The following is a 22,153-nucleotide window of genomic DNA, read 5'->3' as shown; positions in this document are numbered from 1 at the left end:
TCTGGGGCCACTCTCGCCTGCTTTCGGACGGCTGGGGAGGAGAGCGCGAACGGTTATGCAGAGCACCATGTACCGCACGCCCTCCTCTCTTCTCCCCTTTGGAGAAAAGTCGGCGTCTGGGACGGGTGGGTTTCGAGAGGTGGACGTGACCTCAGGCTTTACTAAGGAGCAAGAGGCCGGTTGAGGGGCGATTTCGGAAGGCTGGTGCAAGGCGAGGAGGGAGGTTTCCAGAGTCAAACTCTGACCCCTCGGGCCTGACGCGCCAAACTCGGGGACTCCCGAGAAGCCTCGGACTCCGTGTTGCACCTGTTGTCGCCGTCACTCATTCCCGCCAGTGGGCGGGGCAGCGCGGGCGGCTTGGCTGGGACCCGCCGTGCAGCCCAGTCTGGGCCCCGGCGCCCGCCACAGGCTGGCGCCCCTCGTGGCTCCCGCGGGCCCCTCGCGGCTGAGCACCGCCTGGCCGCAGCAACAGCCTCGGGAGCGGGTCCGCGACGAGGCCATCCGTGCGCCAGAGGGGATGAGCACAGTGCGGCTTGCCTGGAGCGGCTCTGGCCGCTGATAGCCTTGGGATCGTCTTTGAAAGAAGTACTTTGTAAAGAATATCTGTAAAAGGTAGCTGCGAATTATATATATCGCCACTATAATACATAAAGTAATATTAGTCATACATATAGAATATAATATACTGGAGATATGTAAGTATATAATCAAGTCGTAAATAATGACAACTAAGTAAATTTATGTGATAATGGTTATTACAGCTACCATTTATCAAGGGCTCAATCAGATGGAGATTAAGTCCATTTGGTCAAAAGCTAAAGCTATAAGAGATTTAACTGGGGTCTCCCTGACAAAAATTCATGAGCTTTTGACATGCATTTTTAAAAAGTTAGCAGCAATAACTGTTAAAAGTTATATTAGTAATAACTTCTGTACTCTCCTATAAAAGTTTGACTTTGGGTTATTTTACTTTTAAGAGAAAGACTTAAAAATATGCAATATCACTGTATTAATTTTTAATCTGCTCGAAGATTAGATCTTTATATTATTTACCAAAAATAGGAAACATAATTTTTTCATTGGATACAGTTCAACTAAAGCATCCTAGAAGTCATAATACATTTCTGCATGCAATTTAAGCTCATTTCAGGTTTTAGTTTCTGTGGAAACAGAATACAAACCTTTTCAAATTAATACTCATATTCTAGAGCAGAATAATTTCGCTGTTCAATAACATTAGAACTGATCTTTGGGGGTGTGTGTGTTTTTTGTTTTGTTTTGTTTTGTTTCAGGAGTAATGATGGATTTGAGTAGCTATTAGTATCTTCTCTTTTGCCCGTATTTTTTGACTGACAACTTTTACTTTTAAAGACTCTCTTCACCATAGTAGGTGTTCAGTCTGTGACACACAAATTAATCAACTCAATTTAGAGAACATTGACTGTATTTCAAGGCCCCTGATGGTAATTCTCTGTTCTGCTTCTCCTTTAATTCTTAAAGTGAAAGGAAATTTTGGTTTTAAAACTTGGGTAAATAATGTAAAAGTATACAGTTCAACTAGTAGACATTTATAGTGTTCCTATTATGTGTAGTACCTAATGCTTTATGTTATAGGAGATAAGAAGATGAACAAGATCAAATCCTCATCTTAAGTTTTTTTCAGGCTAGCAGGGGAGAAAGGACTAATTCCTCAAAATAATAATTATATCTAAATGTGCTTATAATTAATAAGACACAAGCAGAATAGGATAAGTGATATATGAGCTGTGATCAAAGATCTTGTGGAGCACAGAGGACAGCATTGTGGAGCACAATGTCTAGAGCTGCATAAGGATATCATCAAGGCTGAAATTCTGGTTCGGTGGGAAGGTGGGAGGGAAGATACAGAGCCACTTTCATCTCCCTAGCACTAGACTAGGCACATTCTTTTTTAGTCTTCTTAGTTACCATTCTTTCTCTCCCTGGAAATCTGAACCTTACAGAGGTAAAAGTGACTCAGGTAGTTACATTGCTAGTAACTGGTAAATGCAGTTTTCAAAACTTGGTTCTATTTGAATCCATTGCCCATGCAAGGTCACTCTGCCATGTTATTTATAGTGTGGTAATAATGACTTAGAGTTTTATTCTAGAGACCTTTGCAAATAGAGGGCCATTGAAGGTTATTGAATCAGGAAGTTATATAATCAGAACCAAAATTTAGAAAGATAACCGGAGACCAGAGAACAGTTTTTAAAGGACAGAAAACAGAGAATTGAATTAGGAGCATACTACTCTAGTGAAAAATAATGGGGACTTAATAGAAGTGGCAGCTGTGAGAATAAAATACTGGGAAAGGGAAACCAGAGAAGAACTGAGACTCTTGGACGTGGTGATGATGGGGAGGGATTGGTGAGGAGGGTTCAGAAGTCTCAAGTTTCAAATCCTGGAGATGTCATTGACAAAGATAAATATAAAAGTGCAACACATGACAAATTGCAAACCTGATATCCCATTTGTTTATATATTGTGCTAGCATTCCAATGTTTCTCATCTTTTTCCTTCACACAGTTGGTTAAGAGCATAGTTCTCGTTTCAGGGATTTACCCAAAACTTTCCTCCCTCTTGGTTGCGTTCCCTTACTGGTAGTTCTTCCATTACTGCTCCTTGAGTTTTCTAGACACTGATTCTAACTCCTAATATCCACTTTAGGCAGTCCTTTTCTCAATAACCCTTTGGATGTGTTCTCTAGCTTATAGACCTAGATAACCATTTATGGGCCTTCTATGGACCAGACTTTACTTTACAGGAGGGGATATGGCAGTGATCTTGCTCTCCAGCAGCCCGTTGTCTAGTGCAAGAAGGAGCTAAGTAAATAGAAAGTTTATACACTCAATGTGCTAAGTGTAGCAGTAGAAGAGTTGCCAGGTGCAGAGAGCACAGATCAGGGAGTGACTTGGTATATAAAACAACATGAAAGGACATATTTAGAAGATGCCTCTGCTTCCATTTTATTTCTCTCTTGTTCCCATGTCTATTAACCTATTGTATTTTTGGAGGATGATTAGGTGCTTTCTTCTTCTCTATGATGGTTGGATATTTGAAACAGGAGAGGTGAGGGATAGGAGTTTTAAAAATCTGTCTTAAGGAGCAGAGAGTCCAGTCCAGATTTCCTTTTCCGTTACAGAATGTAATACTTAAATTTAGAGACATGTTACAGAGATGATCTAGACTGAACAGTAAATGATCTCTTGGAAAATTCTTTATAAAATTGTTTTATTTGCTTATGCTGTTTATTTTGAGCAACTACTTAGATGCAGGAGTATACAATAAAGAACTGCCTGTGCAGCGTAAGATAGGACCTCAGTAAATATTTATAGAATAGAGACTAAATGAACAGGCAACCCTCACCCCACCTTCCATTTTATCCCTATTACCATTTTACTCTTACTTCTGGAATAAGAATGAAAAACAGTCATCATCACAGAATCTTTTTTTGATTCACTTACACAAATGTGGTTTAATAATTATACACATGTTTTCAGTTGCTTTTCAGGGGAAGACCTTGTGTTTGGAACATCCCACCTGCAAAATCCTTTGAACATTCACAGATATTTCCTTAGGAGCAAATAATGCCACTATATAAAAAAAAAAATAAGACCTGTTCAGCAAGACTTCAGTGCAAGAATGATTGCCCAGAACATATTTTCCACGTGTAGACTCAGTCCTGCAGTGTTTGCCTTGGCTTGGCCCTTTATTTTACTCTTACCTGCTTTCACCTTCTGACCACCAATGGCTGTTTTCTTTCTTTTTTTAAAAGATTTCTTTATTTATTTGAGGGGCATCTGGGTGGCTCAGTTGTTAAGCGTCTGCCTTCAGCTCAGGGCGTGATCCCCGGGGGGTCCTGGGATCGAGCCCCACATTGGGTTCCCTGCTCCTCTGGGAGCCTGCTTCTTCCTCTCCCACCCCCTCTGTTTGTGTTCCCTCTTTCACTGGCTGTCTCTCTCTCTCTCTGTCAAATAAATAAATTTATGTATTTATTTATAAATAAATATTTATTTATAATATTTAAATAATATTATATTTAAATATATATTTGTATATTATATATATTTATATATAATATAATATAATATATAAATATATCATATATATTTTTATATATTAAATAATATTATTTAAATAATAAATATTTACTTATTTAAATATATATTTATATATATAAATTGTTTATTTATATTAAATAAATAAAATAAATACATAAATGTATATAAATTTATATATATAAATATATATTTATTTAAATACATATTTATGCATATATAGTAAATAATAGTATTTAAATAATAATAAATGTTTATTTATAAATAAATAAATTTATTTATTTGACAGAGAGTGAGAGAGAGAGAGCATGAGCAGGGGTAGGGCCAGAGGGAGAAGCAGACTCCCCTATGAGAAGGAGTGTCTGTGGTGGGGCTTGATCCCAGGAGCCTGGGATCATGACCTGAGCTCAAAGCAGACGCTTAATCGACTGAGCCACCAGGCACCCCTTCACACTTTTTTTTTTTAAAGATTTTTAAATTTATACAACTGCTGTTTTTTTTTTTTTAAAGATTTTATTTATTTATGTGACAGAGGGAGACAGCCAGCGAGAGAGGGAACACAAGCAGGGGGAGTGGGAGAGGAAGAAGCAGGCTCCCAGCGGAGGAGCCCGATGTGGGACTCGATCCCAGAACGCCGGGATCACGCCCTGAGCCGAAGGCAGACGCTCAACGACTGCGCTACCCAGGCGCCCCACAACTGCTGTTTTTTAACCTCTTTCCATTCTTATCTCATCTTTAGATATGATCCGTCTGGGAGGAAAAAGTTATCCTTGACCCTCTTAGGGTCCCTGGCTGGGTCTGAAAATTAAAATGACAAAGATTAACAGGAGAAAAGCATCCAAATTTTACTGAATTTTTACATGTACATGGGCCTTCATAAGGGAATGAAGAGCTAAGAACTGATCAGAGCAGGAAGCTTTTATACTTTTTAGGCAAAGAAACAATACATTTATGAGTAATCAACAGGATGAAGGAGTTTAGGCTAGAGATAGTAAATGGTGAAGAAGTAACTAGGAAGATCAGGGTTAGTTTAACAAGATTAGTTTGCAGATTCCTCTGGTGACCTGTCTTGGGGCTGATAAGAGTCTGTCTCAGGTAAAAGAATTTATTGCCTGCTTTTAGGCGCAAAAGGGGGAGCTTTTGCTGTGTTTACTGCTTCTTGCCTTCCACTCAAAATAATTAGTAGGTCAAAGAGGCATATTTTGGGGTGACATATTCTGGTTTCCTTCAGATGCATGAGGTATTTTTGGGTACTGTCGTGAACCTCTTAATTTATGTTTCTCCCACCTATAGGCATCTTGGCAATAGTTCATGTTCCTAGTGTCCTCCTATCCATGACGTTTCAAATATCTTTGTGTAAATATTTAATTGTCACTTGTCCTCTACTCCAGCAACTATGTTGTTTTTGAGTAGTGGGCAATTGTTGCCTTGGTGCACTCTGATCTTTTGAATCTAAAAAAGGCCACCATACAGTGTTGTATAGATTATTCAATACATAAGGAGGTCTGGCCAAAGGAGCTAGTAGGATGAAATCCAGCCCTTACTGCTCCACTCATAGAACTATGTAGCCACAGGCCCCTCCATTCAATGGGAGTGCATTTTTCTAATTCATAAAAAGATGCTGAATGGGCCGCTGGCAACCCTGCCTAAACATAGCTTCCTGCACTGTAAGATGGTGTCAAGAACCCTCGTTTATGTTCATCATGTTTTACTATCATATTCTCAGACATCAGTAACTGTTTTACATTTGGAAGAATATTCATTTTGGTGAATGTTCCAAGTGGGTTCCTCAGGAAACAGACTCTGAGATTTGCATGTAGAAATTTTGGAGGGGCGCCTGGGTGGCACAGTGGTTAAGCGTCTGCCTTCGGCTCAGGGCGTGATCCCAGCGTTAGGGGATCGAGCCCCACATCAGGCTCCTCCGCTGTGAGCCTGCTTCTTCCTCTCCCACTCCCCCTGCTGTGTTCCCTCTCTCGCTGGCTGTCTCTATCTCTGTCGAATAAATAAAATCTTAAAAAAAAAAAAAAAAGAAATTTTGGAGAATCAGAGTTTGGGAAGAGTACCTGAGAAGAGCGAGGGAAGCAGGACTGGGCAGAGCAAGCTGAATTGTGATTTTTGCAACAATCTCAGCAATCCTAGGATGACCTGCAGAGTTGTCCCTAGAGACTAGGGTCCCTTCCTCCTCCACCATACTCTCTATCCTCATGCACCCATCTATAGACATTGGGTGCAGGCTGCTCCCAGACAGGAGTCTGGACTTTGGACAAGATGATTCTCTTTGGCTGAGGGCAATTTCTGGAGAGGAACTTAGGTGAGAACAGCCCACACTCCTAGCACCTGGTGGAAAAATGGCTCGGTCCTGAAGGGAATTTGGGCCAACCACAGCATATACAAAATTGAGTTCATAACCATCGAGTGACTTTTTCTCTACAATAGGATTAAACAGGTTAGGTTGAATTTAGTTTGCTTTTGATTGAAGGAAAACATGACAAAAACAGAATAAACCATTTAGCCCTCCCCCCGCTCACCTCCCTCCATCAACCCTTAGTTTCTTCTCTATCGTGAAGTGTCTCTTATGGTTTGCTTCTGTCTCTTTTCTTTTTTCCTCCTTCCCATATGTTCATCTGTTTTGTTTCCTAAATTCCACAGATGAGTGAAATCATATGGTATTTGTCTTTCTCTGACTAACTTATTTCACTTAGCATAGTATGTTCTAACTCTATCCATCTTGCAAATGGCAAGAGTTCATTCTTTTGATGGCTGACTAATATTCCATTGTATTTATATACCACATCTCCTTTATCCATTCATCAGTCGAAGGACACTTAGGCTCTTTCCATAGTTTGGCTATTGTTTTGTTTGTTTGTTTGTTTAAGTAGGCTCCATGCCCAGTGTGGAGCCCAATGCAGGGCTTGAACTCACAGACCCTGAGATCAAGACCTGAGCTGAGATCAAGAATCAGACTTTTTTTTTTTTTTTAAGATTTATTTATTTGAGAGAGAGAGAGAGCGAGCAAGTGCATGAGTACATGTGACGAGGGGGTGTGGTAGAGGGAAAGGGAGAGAATCTCAAGCAGACTCCATGCCCAGCATGGCGCCCAACTCAGGGCTTAATCTCATGACCCTGAGATCACGACCTGAGCCAAAATCAAGAGTCAGACACTTAACTGACTGAGTCATCCAGGTGCTCCTAGTTTGGCTATTGTTGATGATGCTATAAACATCAGAGTGCATGTACCCCTTTGAATCTGTATTTTTGTATTCTTTGGGTAAATACCTAGTAGTGCAATTGTTGGATTGTAGGGCAGTTCTATTTTTAACTTTTTGAGGGTAGTTAGCCAATATAAAGATTTATATACATTTGAAAAGGACAGAGAAAAAATTCTGAAAAAAAAAAAAAGGAGATGGGAGAAGTCTTTTTCTTCATTTCTCCCAAGGAGAATTAAGCCTCTTATTTTTAGTCTATATTTGCCCTTACATTATATATCTTAATCTGTTTAAGGTTGGAACTCCTTGAAGCACTGAAAAATTTTAGAAGCAATCAAAATTCAAAGTTATTATTTATAATCTGGAGTAGGAAGAGAAGTGAAGCAGCCAGAAAGGAAGCCAGGGATTTAGACAAGAGCCATAGCCACATGTGCCAAAAAGCTTGGACCTTATTCAGCTGGTAATGGGAAGCCAATAAAGCTTCATAGCGGGGAGTCAGACTTGTATTTTAGGTAAATCCCTCTAGTTACAATGTGGAAGGAGTATGGACATTAGAACATGCCACAAGGTCACTAAAATCAAATTCATATGGTGTTGGATCAGAATAGATAACCCGAAAGTAGACTGAAGTACATGTGAGAATTTAACATATGACAGGAGGGATAATTCAATTCAGTGAGAAAAGAGTAGATTATTTTATGAGGAAAATAAAAGCAGCCCACCATCTTATTTAAAAAATTTTATATAAATGCTTGTATACACATATAAACTAAATTCAAAAATAAAGTATAGAAAGACCAAATACTTAAATGTTTAACTTAAATGTTAAAAAAAATCTTGCAAGAAAAGGTAGGAGATTACATGTACAACCTAGGGGTTGGAAAGTGCTTCTTAAGGCTGAAAAGAAGAGATACATATTTGATTATATGAAAGTTAATAGATTATATAGGCAACAGATACCATAAAATCAATGAACAATAGTCTGGAAAAATACTAAAGCTGATGACATAATAAGGATAACATCTATAATATACTGGCTGGGTTCTCTGAGAAGCATGTGGTGTTAGAGGTGAAAGATTTATTGGAAAGTAACACATGTGGAGGAAAAAGGGAGAAGAAAGATTGGGCAGGAGGAGTGCAGATACAGACATGACAAAAATCTCAACCATCCCAAGGGGCAGCTGGGACAATGATTGCCTGTTGGAGGAGTCCTGTCGTGGTGGAAATGGCTAGGGCCCATTGACTAGAGATTGCCCAGAGAAGAGAAGAGCTTGCCCATAGCTATCAACACCTCAGTCAATCACTGGCAAGGGGCTACCCCAAGGAGCCCAACATGACCTTGGCTCAAAAGTTGAGGTGAACCCTGAGTAACTAAACAGCTGAAAGCTGTCAGTCAACCATATGCCTTGAAGCTGGAGAGTGAGTGTTTTGCTGAAGCAGGATTTGAGTGTGGCATCTCTGTGTTTGCTATAGAATTCTTACAAACTAAGAGGAAAAAGGCATCCAGTCCAATGGAAAATTACCCAAGGCACGTGTGTAGACAGTTTACTGAAGACTGAGTCCAAATGACCCAGAAACATTTGAAATGGTGCTTAGTAATCTGGAAAGTGAAATTAATGTAACAATGGAATCTAACTTTATACCTATAAGATAGGCAGAAATTATTGAGAGCTACAATACCTAATAAGGTAAAACGTGAAATGTTGTGATTCTTTGGTAAATCCATCTAGCATTATCTATTAAAATTAAAAAGACATACATCCTTGGACCCCAAAATTCTACTCCTGGGAATTTGTCTTATGGAAATTAAACAACTGGTTCATAAAAATATGTGTGCAAAAATGATAATTACAATGCTGTTTGTAGTGGTGAAAAACTAGAAATAAATTGAATACCCCAAATAGAGTAATGCCTAAATGAATTATGATATATCCATACCATGGAATATTTGCAGTTATGAAAAGAACAAATTAGTAGATGTTGCAGAAAAGGTACTAGGTACTAGGTATTGTTACTAGGTATTGTTACTAGGTATTGTTGAGTGGGAAAAGGAAGATGCAGAACAGTATGTATAAAATATGTCTGCCCACCTCTTCTTTTTTTTAGTAAATCAAACAATGACAAACATACACACTTTTTCTTTCTCTACACATGTGCATGCATACGTAAGTATTTACACCAAAGCTGAAAAGATGCTTTAACCTGGCAACTCAGGTTGTTAATTTGAGTTATCTTGCAAGGAGTGGGAGGGTTGATGTGGGTGGAGGAGGAGAGAAATGTTCAAGACAGGTAAAAGAAAAAATTACACTAAAAGAAGCATGCATTGATCACACTTATGCGTCATTTCTAAACCTAACAAGAAAGGCAGAAACAGAGGCTTACATAGCTTATAGGAAAGTAATAAATGAGAAAAAAATATATCACAGAAATAGAAATAACTATACACAATTTCTGGATATCCAAAATTTTTTAGTTTTTACTAGTTTAATAGGTGCCAGGAATGTTTATTTGCTATATAAATCAAGTAGTGTCTGGCCATATGGACCAATAGCATGGTTGTAGAAAGCATAGGGCTTTCAGTAAACTTATGTATCTGTATCAGTTAGGAGAGACTCGGTTATACTACAGTAACAGAGGACCCCCAAATCTAAGAGGCTTACCACAGAGGTTGCTTTCTTGCTCATGTTACACATCATTTGTAGATTGGCTTGAGCTCTGCCCCTTACCATTTTCACTTAGGATCTAGCCTCTATATGGTGGCCAATTAATCTTGTGGCAGAGAAAAATGAGATCATGGCTAAGCATACACTGGCTTTTGAAGCTTCTGTTCAGAAGGGGTTTTCACTCATCTTTCTGGCTAAAGCAAATCACATAACTGAGCCTGCTGTTAACCAGTTGAGGAGGCATAAACCCTTCCACGGGGAGGATTAGTGAGCATCCCCATGAGTATGAAGATTGTCTTTAAAACAGAGTGTTAATGAAATGTTTCCATGTGAGTCATACCTAATGGATATCATTAATGAGTGGTGAGTACAAAGAATTAAGATGAGAAATAAGAGGGGTGCCTGGGTGGCTCAGTCAGTTGAGTATCTGGCTCTTGATTTTGGCTGAGGTCATGGTCTCAGGGTCCTGGAACTGAGCCCTGAATAGGGCTCCACGCCCTTGGGGAGTCTGCTGGAGGATTCTCTCTCCTTTCCCTCTGCCCCTTACCCCACTCTCTCTTTCTAAAATGGATAAATAAATCTTAAAAAAAAAAAAGATGAGAAATAAGAGGGGTGCCTGTTTGGCTCAGTTGGAAGAGCTTGCCCCTCTTGATCTCAGAGTCCTGAGTTCAAACTCCACCTTGGGTGTAGAGATTACTAAGTAAGTCAATCAATCAACCAGTCAATCAATCAATGTTAGGATGAGAAATAAGAGAAAATAATTTTTTTCTAATTAAATGCTATTTTTTCTCATCCACTGGGTGTATACAGATAAGTACTCCTTTTGACTTTAGTTTCAGTCACACCATTCTTTACATTTTCAGAAAACAAACAAAAACCTGTTTAATCCATATTTCGAAGATAGGAAAAATTAAGGCATATGGAAAAGGTAAGATTCTATTTTTTCACATATTTTATTTTTCTGAAGTTTAGAATTTATAGCAGTATGTTTATGAGAAATATAACACCTATCAAAAATCAGAAAAATAGCCTTTCCTTTAGAAATGATAGTCTAAAAATAATGATGTTATGTATTTTTTCCCTAGATTTTAAGTATGGCTCATAAGGAACCTTCCAAATAAATTAATTCTATATGCAGTTACCAGTTAATTACTAAAATCCCATTTTGGTTAGGAAAAAATTTAAAGAAAGCTCTATAACCTCTCATTACACTAAATGTAGTATTGTACAATGTTGTTATTATCCTACTTCACAGTTTAAGTTAAATTTCAGTTCTTGGCTGCTGCTTAACATTTTAGATGATTCCTGCAACAGGCCTTTATACCCCCTAATCTTTCAAAAACAATTGTGACATCATCTGAAGTTTCCCCAGTACATTTTATATAGAACAGAGAATGGCAAACATCCCAAGTGCACTTCAGCAGCTGTTGCTCCTCTACTGTGGGTAAGGGAAGAAGTAGTTGTCTCCATGGTGACCTATATGAGTCAGTGAGGGTGGGAACTGGGGGATTCTCACAGGGGTTAATGACCGAGGAAATGCTAGCCATCCAGTTTTCACTAGACATTTGGCCTCAAATGGAATTTTTTTTAAAGGACTCACTTTTTATGGCTTTTCATTTTGGAAAGCAGATAAACCTGCATCATGCTTAATGAAAGAGCTATGTACCTGAAAACTTATGGGGAACTAAAAATGCCTTACAGAAGAGACCATACTTTACTCTTTTTTTTTTTTTAAGATTTTATTTATTTATTTATTTGACAGAGAGAGAGAGAGACAGCCAGAGAGAGAGGGAACACAAGCAAGGGAAATGGGAGAGGAAGAAGCAGACTCCCAGCGGAGGAGCCTGATGCGGGGCTTGACCCCATAACGCCAGGATCACGCCCTGAGCCGAAGGCAGATTCTTAATGACTGAGCCACCCAGGTGCCCCATACTTTACTCTTATGTTATACTTTTATTTAGAACATGCATTACAATTTTGTGTTTATTTAAATATTGCACTCTGCTTCTTCCTCCCAAAAGATTTGAGGTAGAATGCAACAAAGGCCTATCAATAAGGTTAACAAAATAAATGTAAGACTGATACATTATGACCAAAGGGAATGCATTAGGAAAAGAAATATCACTCTTCATTTTCTTCCAATGGGTCCTAAGATGCTAAAAAAGCATTAATAAACCTTATGTCTTGGCATAAATTGGAGGAAAACCCCCTACCACATGCAGATGAATTAGATTTGGGGTATGTACCTGGATGGGGAGAGGAAGAGGAACCAAACTTATATTTACTCCTGCATTTCAAGTGTCAGGCATTGGGAGTGTGTTTCATTTGAAGAGGTTTCTATTATAACTTCATACCTGGAAAAGATCCAAGTTGTCAAATCAAATAGAGAAAGAAGAGAAACAAGTTTTCATGTGGGCCTCATGGGTGCCATTCCAGTGGTAGTTTTCATAAATGCCTCTGTGGTTTCTGCATTGGTGTGGACCATAATGATGATAGGAGCTCCATCTTCAGGATCCATGTCAAAGTCAGTTAATATACAGAAAATAAATCAACACTGCCTATTTTATTATTATTTTTTTTTAACACTGCCTATTTTAAAAGACATTTGCTTTGCACATACAGACTATTCCCAAATGATTGGCCTGGGGCTCCTAATCCTGTATCTTAGCATTGGGGTCTACCCAAGAGGGCAGTGTTAATGGACAGACAGCCAGGCATCCTGCTTTCCTGCTGGTAGTAGAGGTTTCCCAACATGGGAAAGAAGCAGCAGCCTTCGGACATTGAAGAACATTGGCTGTAATTAAAGATTTCTTAAATGTACTGCCTTTCAGAACTTTGAAAATTTATTAACCTGGGGAATCTAGATCTATTCTAAACACTTTGTAACTTCTCATTTTTGTAGGACCACTATCATGGTGTGGATTACCTGTACCTTAAAATAAAATTAGTTGACTTTTATGTTTTAGTTACTGAAATTTCCTACTTAATTGCTAACATAAGGGACAAAAGAACACCTTTGAAGAAAAAAACCCTTGAATTTTAAGAGGGCATATTTAGTTTTGCTTATCTTTAATTGCCTTTGTATATATTTATTCTACTATAGTATTTATACTACAAATTACCCTACAAATTGTTTTCTTGAGATAGCAAATTGAAATGATTACTATGTGTATTGGAGAGTGTTATGACTGAATATAAGGATATATATGACTCAATTGAAAATGCCATATTCCTGTTCAATGCATCTTTGAACTTACCAGAAGAACTGACTTTTAATATCCTTTCTTATACATATGTGAACAAGAGGATAAATGTGTTTCCTCACACTGATAAATCTGTCAGCTTCACACTCTATCATGATGACATAGAGGTAATGCTGCTGTTAAGAGAGGTTGTCATGCCGAATGTGAGTGGTCTCAGACCTATAGGAGTGGCTCTTCAGAATAGGTGAAGTCTCCAGGACTTCAATGGACTTGCACCCTATGACAGCCTCATGTAGCTGGAAGAGCACAAGCTTCGAAGTGGCTGACTGGGACAGTCAAATCCTGGTTCCATCACTTCCTTTTGGCTCCAGCTCTTGAGCAAACTCATTGACCCTTTTGATCCTTCGTTTCCTGTAAAGTGGAGTTTTCTGTAAAGTGGAGATCAGAATACTTCATAGAGGATTATCTGGTGTATAGAAAGCAGTTATCAGTTCTCTTCCCCAACTGTGATTTCCTGGTAGAGTATGGAAAGTCTTAATATTCTCACAGGATTTTCTTGGCCCAGCGTTCTGGGGTGACTTCCCTAGGATGGAAGAACTACATTGACATATCTGGTCATTGATTCTGGGCTAGGTGTTTTCAGGTTTGCTGGACCTGGTTAGGTTCCAATCAGTTGTCTTTCAGTCTAATTCTCAATTTCAAGTTATTCCAATTTATAAGCTTCCTTCTACTTTTGCAACTGCCTGCTTTGGGTCTGTTCTGATTTCTGCTCTAGGATGGAATTCTAGGATCCCAGATGAGAAGTCCTATAGGGTGGGCAGTGACAGAGCCATTAAAAAAAAAAAAAAATCAGAAGTGGTTTTTTATTCAATCAAAGGACTGCAAAGGTGAAGATTCTGTCCACAGATACTTATTGAGGACCTACTCTATGCCAGGCATGGTTCTGAGAGCTGGAGGTAAAGCAATGAACAAGGTCTTTTGCACATGGAGATTATATTCTCCATTTTAATGGGGCAGAGATAGGAGGTCAGTAAGACAGAATATATAAATAAACAATTTCATGGACAAGACAGTTTATTCATAGTGATAAAATCCTATGAGAAAGCAAAGCAGAATAATATGAGTAATGAGTAACATGGCATGTGTGTGGATTGAAGGAGCAACTTGAGATTTGTGATCAAAGAAGACCTTTCAGTGGTGGTTACATTTGAATCACTAATTCATTACTTTTATTCACATTCTTTTCCCTTCCCCCCACCTCAGCTTCTAATTTGCCAATCAAGTGATTGCTGCTTTATTTGGTGAAAGGTTGAGAGGCAAGAATTGTGAGTGATATTAATTTGGAAAGGGGGGATTATTAATGGAGGGGTAGGAATATGCCTATAGCTGCTGACTTAATCAAATCTGGTAAATATTTCAGTCTTGGGAATGGGGCCAGAGTAGAATCTGTCCCCAGGTGGGAGAAGATTCAGTGGGTGGCTCTTTTTTTTTTTTTTTTTAAACTGCAAATATGAGTATCAGGAAAAGCTTACTGAGCTTATGCTAGAAGGCAATAGTATGAAAGACTTGTTCGATTAGGGTCCAATCATTTTCTCAAAGCAGAATAAATTACATAATAGCCTTTATGAACAGAGGCTCAGAACAAAGGATTTAGTACTAAGTGTGTATGTGTGTGTGTGTGTGTGTGAGAGAGAGAGAGAGAGAGAGAGAGAAGCTGAGACTGTGTGTGTGTGTGTTTGCCTTCACATGAGGGTGAGAGAGAAGGCTGCTAAGGGAGGGAAGAGATAAAAGTCCAACTGGATAGCATCTAGTTGAAACAAAAAAAATTTGTACCCTTATATACTATACTTTCTGGCAGCTGCTTTTCTTCTTTTGCTGCTGCTGCTTCTTTTTTGATCATTGACCTTAAATGTTAGTAAGGTGACACTAATTTAATACTTTAAAAAACAAATTATTATCAGAATTGTATATACAAACCTGTAGGATGGTCTTTGTAGATGATATTAATACTGGAAAACAAGATAATGAGTAAGATAACTGCCATTTACATTTCTTGGGGGACAACCCAAGAATGGAACTTTTATGAGGGTAACAAAGAAAAATGAAACTCTGAAAGTAACCATATAAAGACAAAAGTAAAACATACTAATAGTTGAATATCAAAGAAAAAAAAATGATAGCCTAAAATAGGTTATATTTGTGAGGATAGCAAGTAAAGATATTTCCTGTACAAGAGAGGTAAGGATCCCTGAACTAATTAGTGGAGATGAAGGACACGTATGGCGGTTTTAAGTCTGTGGGCCCTCTTACTTTTTAATAAAAACAGGTCAGCTGAAAAGGAAACTGAGTTTTCCCTTCCTATCTTTTACATATGAGATTGAAAGAAGACAGCATTTGCTATTACAGATGCAGTTCTTAGAATCTCACTAGAGGGTGGTGTTGGTTCTAAAACCAGAGGTTGCTAATCTACAGTACATTCATTACTGGGCTGCATTTATATTTGAAGAAAAGGTAAACTTGAGCTTTCTCACTCTTACCTAAAAGTTGCTAAATGTCAAGTCTGAAACCTCCCAAGGGCCTTATCTAGTTCGGACTGCTTGTAGCCCCAGAGGAGAGAGATAAAGTAGCTGAGATTACAGGAGGAGTTAAGTGGCAGATTCTAATTTCAGCTTCTGCACTAAGTAGTAGACAAGAAACTAAAGCTTCCCAGGCCTTCATCTCATCTGTAAAATAAAAAGGCTGCCCTAGATGATACCTTAATCTCCTTGCGTCTCTAATATTCTGAAATTCTAACAAATTCTGGGTCTAAAAGGCTGAAGAGTTTCTGATGTCCTTGGCCAGCCAAAGGAACAGGTATCATCTCAAAGGATCAAATTATTGACAATTAAAATATAATTAATGTTATAAATAAGGTTTAATATAGATTTGGATATTAAAAAGCCTTTAAACCAAATCATTATCTTCTGTCTTACTAGGGACCCTCACAGCCATCTTTTACATCTCCTGAGCATTCTGTGGTAAATTTCAGTGACACTGCATTATCTAAAGATATCTCTCTTCTTGGTTGCTAACTTGCTGGAAACGAGCAAAGTATGTTTATATAGGATTATCTAGAGATAGGAGGTTGAGCCATTATCAAATAGGGATGTTTTAGGATAGACTAAATCCCCCACCTCATCTTGTACTTAACCAACTTCCATCATATCTTTTCTTTCTAGGAGTCACTCTCCAGAGGGATTTAGTTGGTTTAGTTGCCTATTACCCTCACCTCTTTTATCTGATTCCCTTTCCTTGTTATGTTTATTCACATTGTAGAATGAACCAAAGATCATTTTATGAAACCTGAATCAAATTATTCAGCTCCAGGGCCGTAGTAAATCCTAGTTTATCTCCACATGGACTTGACTTCAAAGGATCGGTGTGAGAGCCTGCAAACCCCTGATGGTGCGAAGCTGCGCTCTGTCACCTCAAACACTTTGACATGAGGGCTCCACACCCCCTTTCCTCCAAATTGCTTTGCTTTGCTTTGCCAAAGGTTTCCTCCCCCGCCCCCTCCCCCATCCCTGGATTGTGTTGCGTCTTCAGGCCCATTTCGAATATCTAAACTTCCTAAAACGTACACGGAGCGCCTGCGGGTGCGCACACGCGCGCGCGCTCACACCTTTGCTCGAGTACACGAGCCGGGCTGGGCCGGGTCCCAGTTACAGAACACATTCTTCCATTCTTCGCGCTCGGGCACACCCCTTCGCAGTGGGGATTGGTCGGGCCGACCCCTCCTCGGCGACGCTAGGCTCCTAAGAGGCTCAGACGCCTGCCAATCCCCGCGGGCTGTCAAAACAAGTCTTCCCTCCCTGTCACAACAGAGCGGAGTGGAGGCCGCCGCCGCCGCCGCCGCACTTCCTGGGGCCGCTGCGCCGCCGTCCGCGGGCAGGTGGCGGGTGCGACCGGCCGCAGGCGTCCGGCTCCGGCCCCCCTCAGACCGCGCGCGTCCCGGCCTCCGAGGCCGCCCGGCCAGCCGCCCGGTGCCTTTTGTCTGGCGCAGAGCGGGCGTTTGCATCACATTTCGGACACCTCCCTCTCCTTTTCGCCTCTCCTTCTCCCTCCCGCTCACATCTCCTTCCCCATTCCCGCCGCCGTACCCCAGCGGACTGCCGGCCTCCTGGACCAAAGCCCGCGGACGTCTCTACCCGAGTGATGTCTCCTCTCCAGAAAGTTGCCGCCGCCGCCGCCCCCGGGCGGTGAAACAAAGTCTGGCAGGGCCGCCTCCGGGTGCAGGAGCGCACTCGTGCCCAGAGGCTGGACTCCGCTGCCGGGCGTGCCGTCTCCCCCAGAGAGCCCGAAACGCCGGCCATGGCGGAGGGCGCGGCGGGCAGGGAGGGTCCCGTGCCGCCCGACGCAGCCGGATGTGAAGACGACCCCCGAGTGGGTCCGGACGCCGCCTCTGGAGAAGGCGTGGCTGTGGCCCCTGGGGGCCGGTGGAGGGACCGTCGCAGCGGAGTCGCGCTGCCGGGCGCAGCAGGGGCCCCGACTGACAGCGAGGCCGGCCTCCTGGAGGCGGCGCGGGCGACCCCCCGGCGGAGCAGCATCATCAAGGTAAGCGAGGCCGCGCTGCCCCAGGAGCGTGGGTGTGGGTGGTTTGTGGGTCGGGGATCCAGGCAGGACGTACGGTGTCCGGAGGCATCGCAGGCTCGGCATTGTTTTCTCCCACCTCCCTCATTACCAAACCTTCCTTCCTCGTCCGGAGGTTCCCAGACTCAGCTCTTGGCCGTGAGTGGCAGAAGTCACTTTTTTTTTTTTTTTCCTGACAGCAGAGGAAAAGTTCCGCTCTGCGTCTTTGCGTTTTGATGGATGCTTTCCCTCATTTTCTCTGAAAGCTTCACTAAATCGTTGATGGAAGGAGGAAGGAAGGATTCAGTGTAAATGCAGACCAAATGCGAATGTGCATTGGTCTCTAGAGAAAGGTTACCTAACCCCCCTAGCCCCCTCCCCCCCGCACAGTAAAAGAAATGCACGGTTAACCCTCAAGTGGGGGAAAAAAAAAACCAACCAAAACCCAAACAGCCCCCTCCCCAACCCAAAAACAACCCTCCAGACTCAAACGGTCCCGAAATCCCAAGAAGCGTGAACTTTCCCGGTACACTGGCAGAGTTTTCAGTGGACCCTCTGGCCAAGTGAAGAGCGATGGTGGAGCCCAGAGTTTCTGCACTGCAGAAAGCGTGAGAGGAAAGCCATCAGTCCCCCAAGCATCATCCCAGGTCTTTGTGGTTACCGCTGCATGCAGGGAAAATGCTTCCCCACCGGTCAACCACCAGACAAGATTTCTCTTCATCTATCTGGCAAGAAATTTGTAAGCCTTTTCTCTCCCTTATCTCTTTTTGTCTTCCTTCCCCTTGGGGCTTGCTTCCTGTTTCAGATTACATCTTTTGGGTGCGTGACACATGGTAAGGTATCCTGGAAGTCACTCTCCCACAGGCTTTGGAAAAGGGCCTCTTCGCATAAATGAATGTGGGTAATCATGTGCATGTGAGATTAAAATTGATTTTGGTAGAGTAAGTAGTCAGTATGAAACTGTGTATCTGTGTGTGTGTGTGTGTGTGTGTGTGTGTGTGTAGGCAAAGATGATAGTGAAAGATGGACTTGGAACTATTTTCAATTTACTTGGTGCACTAATACATTCAAGACTCGTGTTCAGGGTTAAACTGTGTAACCACCTCATAATGCATGTCTCTTTCTCAAGCTCAAACTCCCCTTGCCAGTGTGGGAAGACGGTGCCCACAGTACATCCACCCAGCTCCAAGTATTGTCTAGGCTTTTCCCCAACACTGACACATGGAAGTTTAAAACCAACAGGAAGATTTCTATATAAAAAGAAGAGTGGGTGGTAGTTGCAAATGACTTGTAGTAGTTTTTGTTATTTTGTGCCTTTTAGATTATGTGAAAAGGAGTGTGCTATTCTGGGTGTGAATTTAGATAAAAAGGAAATGATCACTTTTTTTTTCTTTCAACCGACAGGTCAGAAAGCGTATTATTTTGAAATTTAAAAAACAACATAATTAGGAAACAACTACATTTTGGATTCTAAGATATTGTTACTATTTGAGGTCCTGTGTGTGTGAAAACAAATATCCAAAGATAGTTTAAAATATACCATCATAGAAAACAGTGGGCTCTATAGTGTTATAAAAAATAAAAGTAACAGAGTGTAAGGAATATACAAATTCTTGCAACTAAATTTGCAATTTTTAAATTGTGTTATGTTCTGGTTTATATTCGCAAAACGGCCCTTGCTGAGTAATTGTGCCTCTTTTGTTTTGAAGTTTATTTTTTTTGGCAAAAAAGAGGGAGGCAACAGAGTATAAACCTGATCTTTTCCCTATTTAATAGTAGAATAAGTATTTAATAAATGGCCTTTATATTAAAGATACTAGAAAATGAAGCAAATTGTTACTATTATTTTAAATTAGGTTTTATTGAAAAAGTAATGTATGCATTTGATAAAAAAATCAAATGTTACGAAGGAGCATGAAGGGAAGACTCCCAGCCACTCCACACTCCCACTTACATAGTCCGCCCCCATAGCTGTTAACACTTTCTTAAGTATCCTTCCAGAAATATTCCATGCATATGCAAGCATATGTATCTGTATATATCTGTGTTGAGTTATTGACGTTCTTGATTTATATAATAAAATTTAACTAAAGTTTACAGGCCTCTTATTTTCAAATTTGATCCAAATGTTTTTGATTCCCAGTGGGTTGTCCAAAATCATTTTGATGTATCAGTTAATCTTCAGGAATAACCTGGAAGGTCCTTGATGGGCATGGGTCCTTAGGGTCTGTTCCCAGAGGCCTTTATTCCCTTCCAATGGGGAAAGAAGCAGGTGATGGGGTTCTGTTCCACACAATCTCTGAGATTAAGGACCTTTCTGTTTACATCTTGAATCTGCTGCCCCATGGTTAGTTCACTTTAGCAAAGTAAAAAGGAAAGTCTCTAAAAAAGGTCTTGATCATATAAGAAATATGTAGCACATGTTCTATATTGAGAGAAAAATGCATTCTCCAGAGTTTGGCCAAGGATTCTTTTTATTTGCATTAAAACATACACAGAAAAGAAAGGCTTTAGTACATTTTATATCAATCAAACTATTAAATTTTCTCTGTTCCAAATGGTCTTTGTATAGTGATAATTCATATTCATGATGATGACTGAGCCACTGAAAGATTGTGAATCATCAAATATTAAATTATTTTCAGCTCAGTTTAAGATATTGTTTCTGTTCTAATTATTTGACTGCTAATTCTCTATTAACTTGAATATTAGACAAATCAGAATAGTGCATTCCTCTATCATGCCAGGAAACAGCCTATCTTGTATATTAATAAAAGAAATGTCTTGTATATTAATAAAGGAATGTTTTCAGTAAATTTGCCCTCTTTAATTTGTGAAAACATGGTTTTAGTTGAGAAATCAATTTCCTTCTGAGCTGATAAAGACAATAACAACATTTACCTTTACACATCTTTGTGAAGTCTTCTTTTACTATAGTTGTGTTTCTTCCCTTATATACCAAGTCCTAAGTTTTAAAAAATTTAATAGGAAACTTAAACTAGGTTTTCTTTAGTCCATCCATTTTTTCCCCTGTGTTTTTCTGTGTGATTATTTTTGATCGCATTGACACTGATAAATCCTGCATGTTTTTGGTAAGTGCGTTGTTGAATACCACAATATTGCAATAGACTTCATCTTAATTGCTTCTTGATGACTTGTGGTTTAAAATGACAAGTTAGTTACATCCAAGACTGATAATATCTAACAATTATGTACTATTCTGCATATGAATATATTTCTGTTTAAGAAATTAGACCATTTTTCTATCTAATATTTGATACCAACCTTCTAGGTTTAAAATATTTAATACTTTAAATTATAGTTTATGGCTCTTGAACTCCTTAATGTTTTGGAAATAGAAAGCAGTGTAGCTTATTCCTTATACTAGATGATGGGAACTGAGATACATACATGTTTTCAGAATAGCAGTTGATTTTTCTTCCATTATATGTAACATATTGAAGGGTTCTACTTTTCCCTTTCAATTCTACTTAAGTATGTATTCTCTAAAAGAAATCACCATTTAGATCTCATGGACATAGGTTTGTGGGAGGAAGATAGGAGCTGGAAATGAGGTGCTGATACCTGCGCTGAAGCAGCTAAAGTAATCGCTTTGGTGTTTTTTGTGTCATTATTTTGTGTCATGCTGTTCTCATTTTGTCATGTTCATTGTGGGGCTGGTATAGTGGGTTTCTGAGCCGTAGCTTCAAAGATATGCCTTGGGTACCTCTTGACGCATATTAAAATTATGACTGTCTTCAGAGGGGCAGGAGGAATTTTATTTACATTTACCAAGTACCACCACTACTATGAGTCAGATACTAAACCAGGAGCTTTTATACATTATGTCACTTAATCCTCACAGCAAACCCTCTAAAGTAGAGAAGAGAGGCAAAGAAAGCTTCTGGTACAGTGTGGAGTTAGGATTCATACCCATGTCTGCTTAGCTCCAGAACTTGTGCTCTTACGCTGGCTCTCAGAGGCAGGGAGTCCACAATCCGTGAATACAATATGAACATCTAAGAGACTGGCAGAAGAATCTGAATCTTGGGCTCTGTGGCTTGTGGGGGAAATTATCCTTTCTCTGCTCCCCCACTTCCCGACCCAGAGCACCTCGAGATGGATGGCTCTAGGAAGGGATGGCAAACCTTTCTGTCTTTGGTCATTTTGTGAAGCTTGTACTGTATTTTAAAAGGCAGAGCAATTTGGCAGGTGTTCTGCTTGTCATCAATAAATGGAGTGCACATCTGTTGTTTTACACCAGGCCATTGCTCCCTTGCCCCTACATCCAGTCGGGTTGGCGAGGGGTTGTACTCTCTTTTAGATGGAGAGAGAAAGGGAACAAGTATCGGGGCATAAGAATATGTAGTATTCTAGGAGAGTGATGAAATAGG

General features: G+C 40.1%; 1 protein-coding gene across 1 annotated transcript in view; it reads left to right on the top strand.

The window, feature by feature from the left end:
- The first annotated feature begins 17,383 nt into the window (after positions 1-17,383).
- PLCL1 (phospholipase C like 1 (inactive)) overlaps positions 17,384-22,153 on the top strand; it is a 320,359-nt gene continuing 315,589 nt past the window's right edge. Inside the window, exon 1 of the mRNA XM_040642333.1 lies at positions 17,384-17,744. Coding sequence (XP_040498267.1) covers positions 17,502-17,744 — 243 coding nt within the window. The 5' untranslated portion in view covers positions 17,384-17,501. The remainder of the gene's footprint in view (positions 17,745-22,153) is intronic.

The sequence above is a fragment of the Ursus maritimus genome, unplaced genomic scaffold, assembly GCF_017311325.1.
Source record: "Ursus maritimus isolate PB19 unplaced genomic scaffold, ASM1731132v1 scaffold_1, whole genome shotgun sequence".
Lineage (NCBI taxonomy): Eukaryota > Metazoa > Chordata > Mammalia > Carnivora > Ursidae > Ursus > Ursus maritimus.
This window is presented reverse-complemented; position numbering and strand designations above follow the sequence as displayed.